The sequence below is a fragment of the Aspergillus vadensis genome (genome assembly GCF_003184925.1).
Source record: "Aspergillus vadensis CBS 113365 unplaced genomic scaffold BO88scaffold_16, whole genome shotgun sequence".
NCBI lineage: Eukaryota > Fungi > Ascomycota > Eurotiomycetes > Eurotiales > Aspergillaceae > Aspergillus > Aspergillus vadensis.
In genome coordinates this window covers 766,033-776,745 of record NW_020292054.1, presented here as the reverse complement: position 1 = coordinate 776,745, position 10,713 = coordinate 766,033, and the positions used below count along the sequence as shown (strand labels likewise).

Sequence of the window (10,713 nt, the reverse complement as noted above, 5' to 3'; positions counted from 1 at the left end):
AAAAGCTGTTGCGTCGTCGGAGATCCCTTGCATTGGCACATAAGGACTTGAAGGAGATAGCTGGGTCAAGTTCGAGATCTCAATCTCACCTGAAATGCTTGGTTTGGTTTGGATACCGTATGTTACGTCTTTCCGAGCCATCTTAGTAGTGAATTAGCGGCGGTGCACACCGAGTATCAGCGCGCTGGCTGCATGCTTCATAAGGTACCTTGCTCTGGACAGCAAGAAAAAGTTTCCTGCTGACGCGGCAAGAAACATGGCATTTAATGCACGACACGAATACCAGGTGAATTGGTCGGGAGGGATTGCGAGTAAGAGGGGGTGAAGATCCAGGGGTAAGGCAACCAAATCGTAGGTAGGGGTTGACAGAATGGTTCTGGAGTAACTACTGTAGGCTCTAGCCACAAGGCTGACTGACAAAATCCGGGATCGCATACCTGGGGGGAAGAGAGGGAGAGGGGGAACGATTTGCGTAAGAAATGGAATCGTGCGTGACAGCTTGGCTGTTCTGGCACGAGGCTTCGTCAAAAACAATTTATTGCCCAATTCTAGTATCCATGGAATGGCCCGTGGGCTATGTGGAGCGATAGGTTGAACTTCTTTCACCTGTTTCCTTTCTATGGGTGTGGGCTTGTGGAAAGATAGTATTTTGGATTCAGGGATCAACTACTGAATTTATGGATTTAGAGGGAAGGAAGATACATACATACTACAAATAATGTTCGGAAATTTTTATCTGCTACAGAATTGAGTGTCTATGCTATAAGTAGTAGCAGTAGTAGCAAAGAAAGCGTCCGATCAACACCGAACGTGGAAGGGAAAAGAAAAAAAGAAACCATACATAAAGTAACAGTAAAGGTGTTGTAAAGTAAGTAAGGAAAGAACCGAAATGGAATGAAACAAACCAGTATTGAATACAGTGAATGAATAGTTCACACACTCCGGTCAGGCAGAGAGACCAGAGGTGCCACGCAAATCTCCTTGCGGACGCCGAGTTGTTCCACTTTCCCTTCCACTTCGCCGCCCCCCTCTGACCCTCTCGCCGAAACCCAAAGCGACCGGACTGAATTGCGACTACTTCTTCCCGCTCCCCTCCCGCCTTTCTCCCCCCTTCTCTTCCTCTTTTTTTTCCCTTTTCCTCTTTTCCACAGGGTTACTTCTGCAACTCTGCCTCGAGATCGATCGCTTTTTCTCTTTATCTTGGCCGCCACAGCCGGTATTTGGTGTCCTGTCTCACGGCCGGCGCCAAACGGTGCGTAGGCTTTGGCCCCCCCATTCCCTTCAATCCTCTTTCTCCTGATTCTTCCTTTGGGTTTTTGTGTATGTTCCTGTTGGGCTTTGCTCGTTCCGCTTCGAACTGCCCATCCCGCCCCTGGTACCTGGGTGTTGCCATTGTGTGAACAACTCGCCTACCCGCTTCTTTGTTCTCGCCTTTTTTACACTACTATACTATACTCCCTTCCCCGGGCTTCTTCTATCAGGCTTGCCAAATCGTAACGGCAGCCTAACTCGACCTTCCCGATCTCAGTTGCGATTCGACCCTCTTACAGGTGAAACGGCGTTTCTGTGACCTCGTTCGGTGCATTGGGATATTCAAGCTGGTGATACCCTTGCTTTGTTGGAGTTTGCCTTGGTTTCTGCTGGTCCGATCTTTGCGACGGACCACACCACCTACACCTCGAATTTCTCGCCTTGACGGCCTCTTCGCTTTCCTCCGGCAGGTCTTCCTGTTCGGCTTAACATCCTCATACCAAACCATACATATATAAAAGACCAAAACTAGGCGGAGAAGCGTGCGACTTCTCGGCCCCCACTCTGTTCACTTATACCCTTTTGATCTATATACCGTCGCGAATCGTCGCATGTTCCTTTCTCAGTAACCGCGGCGATGCTTATCGATGGCGAGAAGTGGGCTTGTGAAGCTTGCGTCCGGGGTCACCGTGTCAGCAGCTGTCACCACAGTGGTAAGTGTGGCAACTATCTCTGATGCATCACATCTTTCTCCCGTCGCAATTGCTAACGTGGCTTGGCTGCAGACCGCCCCTTGACCCACATTAACAAAAAAGGCCGTCCTGTCTCCCAATGCGCTCACTGTCGCGGCCTACGCAAGTCACGGACAACCCACACTAAGTGCGAGTGTGGTGACAAGAAAAAGAATTGCCACAAGAATGACTCAGATCCCCATGTTACTGATAAGCGGGATCACAAGCGTGAGCATGATGGTGATGGTGAACTGGTTCATAGTTTTCTGATCTGGATTTTACAGAGGACTCTCGTCCAAAATGTGGCTGCACTCATGGTCAGCGCTGCACCTGTGCGCTGAAGAAGGAACCCCACCTGGATACCGTTCCGGAGACCGGCCTCCCTCCACCCCCAGTTGCGGCGCTCTTGGATCAGCCCAAGAAGCCGCAGCTGACCTCGACCAAATCGGAGAGTACCTTGACTATCTTCCGCGATGGCCACCACAAGCCGGCTCATAAGCACAACGACATGGCTCACAAATGCGGTCTGCCCTACACGATACCCCGTTCTCATACCATCCACGCTGGCGATGTGGCCCGCCGCTCGGTCGACCACCTGCCTCTGGTCCAGCCCACGATGCTCAACGAGGGTTTCGCGAACCAACAACAGCCTGCAGAACAGTCACCCGCGCGCGGACAACATCGCCGTGTCAAGTCTGAACATGGTTCTCCTGAGAGTGCCCCCGTCGTCTCGCCGGACAACGTCCCGACAACCGTTCCCCCACTCGACATCTCGTCCTTTTTCCCTCAAGTTCAGACAGCGGAGAACGCTGGTGACGTTGGCGTTCCCGAGCCGGTCTCGATGCCTATGAAGACCCCTCTGGACCCATTGGTCACGTCGGGGTTACCCTTCGACATGTCATCATTCTCATCCTTCCCAACAACAGCGACATCGCCTGTCAATTGTGTCGCATTCCAGGACCCCTACAAGGAGCCCTTCTTCACGTCACCTGAGGGCGATGTGTCTCTTCAGTCGACCGCGTTCAGCGCCCCTCCAGTCGATTGGTCAAGCTTCCCTCTGTACTCCTCGGAAGTACCAGCCGCGACAAGCACTCAAGCACCCTCTTACGCAAGCTTCGATTACAACTCTATGGCTCCCGGATTCCCGGCCCCGTCATCATCCGGTGACATCTCTGAAGCGGATGAGTTCGCGCCGATCCCTGGCTTGGGACGTACGGGCAGCGATCTGCACGATCTCAACAGCGTCAGCGAGGGCTCCGATATCGACCATTTCCGCATTAGCTCGGCCTCGTCATTCATCGGCCTTCCTCAGGCACAGCTCTTGGCATCGAATAACCTTGAGTCGATTGACATTGACGACTTCCTCAAGTCGGCCAACGAGTCCACCGCGGCGTTGGAGCATCAGCTCCAGGCCACCATGGGCATGGAAGCCAAGCAACTTCCGACCGAGGACGCCTTCTCCATGTCAAATGCTGAGACCTTCAAACCGGTGACTACGCCGACTGCCAGCATGTCGATGGCCACGCCCCCAACCGAGGCCGCTTGGAACGTGGGACTCTTCGACCCCAATACCGCCCCCATGAGCGAAAACAGCAATGGCAATTTCTACGCGCCGCCATGGGTGCAGTAAGGCTGCTTTTCGATGAGACGCGGCTTGCTACATAGTGTTGTGGTCCGTTCGCGGCACCTTACCACCACCTCCACACCGTCTGAGTGACACCCACGTCTTCATGACCTTGATGAGAGATGATGATAAATGCCTGATTTATCTGTGTTTTATTTAGCAGTCCGAGAGTGACACTAAACTATAGCATCCAATTTTATAAAGATTACTATTGCTATTTTATTATTATTCGGGTTCTTTTCACTACCCTCGCGGGTCTTGTCTATCCCTGTGTACATTTGCATATTTTTACCCACCCTCCCTAGGCCTTTTTTTCTTTGCTATTGTCTTGAGTCACTCGCTCTGCCTTTTTCACTGCCCGCATACATAGAGCTGATTTCTGCAGCGTTCTTCACACGATAGACAGCGGGTCTCTTTGTCTCAATCAAGAAAGACTATTCTTAGTTTGTGGAGTGCGATCGTTCCTTCCATGTCCCGATCCGCAGTGGATCGATCATTCTTCTCATCAGGGACAACGCAGATGCCTGTTAGACAGGTAGCAATCCTAATCGGGGATTACGTCAACTCAGCAGCTGCAGCGAACCAACAATAGAGCGCTAAGCATTTTGTACGACAGACGCAGACACCGAAACACTCTTTTCGGTATCTACTCTGTAAGTTACAAATAAATAAACCGGTTAGAAAGGATGAAAAATTTGATAGATTATCAATGGATGCATCATGTATTGAATCATGTACAGTAAAGTAAATATGTAAGTTGTTGTATGTATGTATGTATGCATACTGTAGTAGCGGTGAGCAAAGCCGGTTCTAAGTCCGGCGGTGTGGGTGGATGGTTTAAATTGTCATCATGTGTGGCTTGCTTGTGCTTTGCAGTTCAGATGGTTCTAGGTCCAGCTGGTTGATTGATGATGATGATCCCCGTCATCTGATCGATCATGCAGCCCTCCATGAATTTTTACTGTAAGTATTTAATGTCGGTTAAACCGGGTCAGTTCATACAGTTAAATTCCATAGAAGATGTGTGAAAAAGTGTATGTGGGGGGGGGGGCGAGATAAAAAGGTTAGAACTACTTAGTAGTTACTGATGTTTAGCAGAACCACCATTTACTTCTTAACATGAATAGAATATGATTATAACATGTTACTTTCGCGGAGGGAGTATCGTTAAAACCCATAACAATGATTCATCCATCCACATATCGATTAGTTAAGTATAGTAGTAGTAATACAAAAAAAAACCTCAAATCCACATAACGCCCATGAAAGCAAACGCAGTTACTTACATACTGTACAATAACCCCCTAACCCTCCTCAGGAACCAGACGAGACCGGTGCCAATAACTTACTAAGTACTTAATGTACTGTGAAGTGAGTAAGTAAGTAAGTACGAACAGACCAAAGCCAAGTCCCAACAAGCCTTTGTCGAGTCAAAGCTTGTTTTGGGTCTTCTTCCCCTTGCATAAAATAAATTGGGGAGATCCTTCTTACCAGGGGTGATTGGTGTGATAAAGTATTTGTAATTTATTGGTTGGTTGGTGGTGATGATGTGCAGGAGAATTATTAAGTATATATAGTAGTAGTATCGGGAATGGGTGGGTGGGATAAATGCCTCATGTGGGGGTTTCCGGGGGAAGGTAGTATAATTAAGCTTCGAGGTCAATAGGAACTGCTTGATTAGTTTGTGGTAATCTATTAAGTAGGTGTATATTCATCATTTGAGGGAATCCTCGGAAATTGTGGAGTTATGGATGAGTTTTACATAATTGTTAAGTTGGTACACAATCATGACTGGGAGTTGACACTTCTAATTCGGTGGGTTGACGTCTGCAGTGCAAGTGATATGATATCATATAATTCTGTCAAGTTATATCATATATGAAGTATGTTTATATCTAGAAAGATCATATTAATATAGTACTTGGCTTCATTAAATAGATTTCCGCAATTGGTACTACTTATCACTGCGGGTACTAGGTGCATTCTTTTGAATATATATATACTACCATTACTTAGCAACCCACTGCACTCCACTGACTGTCTTTTCCTTTTTTTGTAAGGTACTAGGTTCAAAATATTACATACCATGTAATGATCAATGTCAATAGCACATAGATTCTTGCATTCATTGTCTGAGAAGAGGACACCATGATTACGTTATTATTCCAAAACGCCACGAATATATAGCAGCTTTAATAGTGAGTGTAAACTAAGCTCACTTCGCCATGGTCGAGCTATTTATAGGTAGGGTCACAAATGCAAGAGCTACTACTGTACCAAATTTGATGACCATATTTATTCTTCAGCCTGAACAAGAGCCCACACTCATTATTGCAAGATAAAACATTAAATGAGATTGACATTATATTACCTAACGCTGAATTCGCTTCTACCTCAAATTCACCACTAACTTCTCATTTTACATCCTTTAGAATCCGTGTCCACCCTGAGAAGCCCCGGGGTATCCACCCTGGGAGCTACCCGTGGCAGGGTAGCTAGCTCCGGTGGAAGGACGACCCTCGGAATATCCAGAGCTAGGGAAGCTGCCCGTGGAGTGTCCGGAGGAAGGATAGGTGCTTCCGGACGCAGGGCCTTCAGAATACCCAGATCCAGGGTAGGTGCTCGCGGAGTGACCAGTGGAAGGGAAGCTAGTGCCACTGGAAGGGCCCTGAGAAGAGCCCGATACAGGGTAGCTGCCCGTTGAATGCTCAGACGAAGGATAGCTGGCGCCCGAAGTACCTCCAGAGAGTCCCGAACCAGGGTAGGAGCCCGTTGACTTTCCAGTGGAAGGATAGGTACCTTGGGAGGGGCTCTCGAATTGACCAGAGCTAGGATAAGTTCCTGCGGAGTGTCCAGATGAAGGGTAGGATGCTCCAGATGAAGGGCCCTCGGAGTATCCAGTACTGGGGTAAGAGCTTGTGGAGTGCCCAGTGCTAGGGTAGCCGTTGGTTGAGGGTCGTCCGCTCGACTGTTCACTGGGGTAGCTGCTGCCAAATGAACCTGTTGATCCTTCACCTGGGTACACAGATCCGGAGCCAGAACTAGGGTATTGCCCACTAGCCTGGGAACCACTAGGAGCATATCCTCCTTTTGAAGGAACTCCAGTAGATTGGCCATAAGGGTACTCGCCACTTGTGCCCTCAGAATGACCTCCGAAAGGCGACCCGGTGGACTCACCACCAGGATACTGTCCGCTCGGAGGGTAGCCCTGAGATTGCTGACCTCCAGGAACGCCAGTGTTCTGAGCACCTGGATACTGGCCAGTCTGGCCACCAGAAATGCCAGTAGGCTCGCTGTTGGAAGGAACAGTCGAGTGGCCAGTTGGGGTGTATCCCACATAATACCCGTCTTCGTAAGCAGAGGACGTATCAATGCTACCGGGGTCTTGGCTGCTCGGGACAGAACCCTCTGAGGGCGGGCCTCCAGAAAGACCGCCACTAGGTGGCGCGCTTTCTTCTTGTCCGTATGGCGGGAAACCCTGGGAGGATTGGCTTTGAGGTCTTCCAGCGCCAGCAACTGGCCCGGCTGGAGCGCTCACTGAGGTTGCCGTCGGCCTGGAAGCAGCCTCATTGGCTGGCGGAGCATTGATGGAAAAGGGTCCATGGACTTGTTGGTTAGGGAAGGGAGTTGCGACAGGCCGTGGGATTCCGTGGGAAGCCCCCGACGGGACGCTAGATGGGGCGCCCGAAGGAGTGGCTATGCTGCTGCTGCCAGGAGCTTGTTCCTTGGCCCCGTGGGAACCAACAGTGAAGGGGAATCCGCTCCCGAAAGGACTGGCGGGCCATTGGGGCTGGCCACTCGGAATAGCAGCCCGTTTAGCATTCGGGTTGTGGACAGGAACAGCGAGGATAGAGCTGCAGAACGACAGAATGATTGCCGCTGTTTGGGCCTTCATGATGACTCAGGCTTATTGAGAGTTGCTCTGAATACCCAAAGACAGACTAAGCCAGGCTTGAAACTAGGGGAGTGACAAGCGATGAAGGGCAAAAACAAGGGTTGATTGGGATGTGAACGAGAACTGCATAAGTGAAGACTAAAGTGAACAAGCCCTGGTTTATATATCATAAAAGCCCGCTTGATCACGAAACATGATATGTTGATGAGGCATAGCGAATAGAATGCCTAGGCTAAGCCAGCACACATAGCTAAACCATGGATCACTGCATTCATCTGGCAAACCATATTCGTAACCAACTCTTTTGTGAGAGAAGCCATGCTGTGTATGTGCACCATCGCGCAATTGTGGGAACATTGCAATTGTTGGCATCCCCTTCATTGTTTTTACCGGCTTTTGGGCTTTTCCTAATAATGCTTGCAAGGGTGAGGAATCTCCAAAATTAGTTGATGTAGCACAATCTCCTCCCATGGGTGTGATGGGATCCCAAGGAATGTGAGCACGAAGGGACGCGTAGGGGGTAAAAGGGCCTCAATTCGCCGTTAGGTGACAATTCTCGGACGCGAATTGCTTGAACCAAGGCCCAGCTTCACGGGAAGCATACCGATGAATGCGAGGGGGATGTGGGATCAAGGATAGTATCGCGCGCGTCCTCGTGTGGCACATCCCTAGATTCCTGCGCAAATGCATCCAAGAACGTGTCAGATCGTGACCCCTTGACCCCTGCCTCTAGGCTGCCCCACAGCCTGTCTCCATCAAACATGGGGAATATCGCCGAGTTAAGGTTGTATATGTAGCAGGAGCCGCGCAGCTTGAGTTAAATCCATACTGTGCTTGCACTCCTGTTGTAATCAGCATTTAACACATCTTCAATACGACATACGGGAAACCTTAATGCGTAGAGACCGATTAAAGTATAATAGCATTGTCGAAAAAGGCCTGGACAGTGTATTGTGCTCTCAGTGCAAGCCTAGCCATTCTTGGTCGCTGTGGCAGTGTTTATGGCGCAAATTGACTGCTTTTAATGATGAACATCGGCTGGTGCACGTCCCCATGAAGCTAATTCCAGCCTACTGTTATAATACCTCCATGACAGACGAAAAGGTGGTTGCGCTGGTTCTCGATTTTGGAAATCAAATACTTTGGCGCCGACGAAGTCCATTTCAGCTGTCAAAAGCAGCGACCCGCCGATTGCAGGGTTTGCCAACCAACCCCTACCTGCGTCTGATTTGTCTTGTATGGGCGTTGGCTGGTTTTGTGTAGGTAGTCCTGAAACGAACTTGCGAGAACCCAAGTATGGCGGAGAGCTTATGCATAGTCTCTTATTCATCTAACAAGCTTGATGCTGCCATGCCGACCAGTCTATCACTCGTTTCGGAATGAACTCCTCTTGCCGCTTCTCTGGAACTGGCGTAGATGACTTTCAAAAGCCCTCTTGCAATCTATGGATCGATTAGCGTCAGTACACCGGCCAACTGGTACGAGCCCCTGCAGCTGAGACGCATGAACACCAGCGTTCCGGAGCCTCTAAAGGTCCGGGGTAATGATGGGTCACAGGCTTATTGAAGTGGAGACTGCTCACGCGTGTTACCCAGAATTAGACGTAAAGACCTGGAAGATATGGTGTTCGGCCTTCGAGTGCATAAGCTCGGTACTTTTGCTAGACAGGGTTTTTTTAGCTCCTTGATGCTAAGCATGGGGGAGTGTAAACAAGATGTGCAGAATGCAGAGCTAGTCAGATGGATGCAATACACATTTTATATGCGTCGGGCTCATCCTTTACCCCAGATGGCGCAAACCCAGTCGTGAAGCACCAAAAGAGACAATGTCCAACTAGTTGAAGGGGTGACAATTCCGTCTGCTAAGAGGTGGAAGCACGAGAAACCATGTGGCATATTATTGAGCTGCGAGCTTTACTGTGATGATTAGTATCTCTGGTGCATATATGAAGCTATCTGACCTGGCATGCCGCCTCACTGCCATGTAGTGAGAAAGCGAATCTGTATACTTTCCAAACAAGGCATTCAGTATCTCACCATCAGCATAGAATCTATTCATGGAATGTTAGATCATTTGACAGGCAATTTCCATGGATTGAGATGTGTGGATCCACTGAATATAAATTGGAAAGGCTAAGACTGATCGTTTATGAGGACGTTGAAAGCGAAAGATCTCCCCTGACAGGTGATGTAGCATGTGGTCACATGTCTGTTTGTCAGTTTGCTCTGTCATCAATTTAGTTTCTTGAAGACAATTTCCCGACCCTCAATTTTCGAAAGTGTCGCTAGCCTACCTTCCATTCACCGCATACATATAGATACTATAGTGAGTGCTGCACCTCATATCGTCGAGCTTCCTTGCTCTGCATAACCCTAATGGTTCTTCTCAGTACCTCAGGACTCTCTTAAGAGCCCATCCTCAACTATAATTAGCAGGTTGACGCACAATTCTTGGTCGTGCAGTTCTCTGATTATCTTCGATACACACGTACAAACACGCGTCCCAGATGGCCTCTAAGAGGAAGCAAAATTCAATAGGCGAGTTCGTGCGTCGCCACAATATGACCTATCCAGTGCCCGCCATAGCTAGTGCGGTGTGATGTGTACGACGTGATTATCTACCTCTGTTCGTCTCCGACAGCAAAGGAGCGGGAGAACAGTAAGCGGTGTTTCCCAACTCAACATGCGCATATGCGTACTTAAAGGATAATTATCGTTGACTTTGCTCTTCCAGGGTCTAGGCTCGCACAATAACAGTCGACAGATGAACAGATGAGAAATCGAATATGCTTGTTTCACCAACAAGCAGCACCGCGTCATCGACATACAAGGTTGAGTCTAACGCCATCGAAGATTCGCACCGTCATGATGTTTAGTGGCTTCCATATTATCTGGAGGGCCAACATGTTCTCGGGTCCATCACTATCTTTTTTTTTTTTTTTTCAGTTGGCACTAGTGAAACCTTTGCATACTATGCAGCCTGTGCTGAGTAGCTTGCAGCACTAGCGTCTCAAACCCTTCTGTAAAATGCATAGGATTCCTTCCATGACTATCCGACGGTATTGTTGCGCTTTATGCTAATCTTTGACTGATAACCAATCCGACGCACCATCTTGGGAGTCCCCTGCTGGTGAAACAAAACTTCATAAACCCGAAAGGCGGAAAGGAGGGGTATCCTCGTTCTCCCTCGAAGGGGAGAGCACGCCCTGCAAC

At 49.0% G+C, this 10,713-nt stretch overlaps 3 protein-coding genes across 3 annotated transcripts; 2 read left to right on the top strand and 1 right to left on the bottom strand.

The window, feature by feature from the left end:
* The first annotated feature begins 1,594 nt into the window (after nucleotides 1-1,594).
* BO88DRAFT_78023 (copper fist DNA binding domain protein) lies at nucleotides 1,595-3,887 on the top strand. The gene is made up of 3 exons (XM_025713126.1): nucleotides 1,595-1,964; nucleotides 2,037-2,210; nucleotides 2,267-3,887. The coding sequence occupies exons 1-3, from the start codon at nucleotides 1,889-1,891 to the stop codon at nucleotides 3,610-3,612; spliced, it is 1,596 nt and encodes a 531-aa protein (XP_025561565.1). The 5' UTR covers nucleotides 1,595-1,888; the 3' UTR covers nucleotides 3,613-3,887.
* Nucleotides 3,888-5,740: 1,853 nt separating this feature from the next.
* On the bottom strand, nucleotides 5,741-7,767 carry BO88DRAFT_77721 (uncharacterized protein). The gene has a single exon (XM_025713124.1). The coding sequence runs from the start codon at nucleotides 7,499-7,501 to the stop codon at nucleotides 6,035-6,037; it is 1,467 nt and encodes a 488-aa protein (XP_025561564.1). The 5' UTR covers nucleotides 7,502-7,767; the 3' UTR covers nucleotides 5,741-6,034.
* Nucleotides 7,768-8,293: 526 nt separating this feature from the next.
* BO88DRAFT_77975 (uncharacterized protein) lies at nucleotides 8,294-9,221 on the top strand. Its single transcript, XM_025713125.1, has 3 exons — nucleotides 8,294-8,760; nucleotides 8,840-8,979; nucleotides 9,103-9,221. Exons 1-2 carry the CDS (start codon nucleotides 8,396-8,398, stop codon nucleotides 8,919-8,921), a joined length of 447 nt encoding a protein of 148 aa, XP_025561563.1. The 5' UTR covers nucleotides 8,294-8,395; the 3' UTR covers nucleotides 8,922-8,979; nucleotides 9,103-9,221.
* Nucleotides 9,222-10,713: the final 1,492 nt, after the last annotated feature.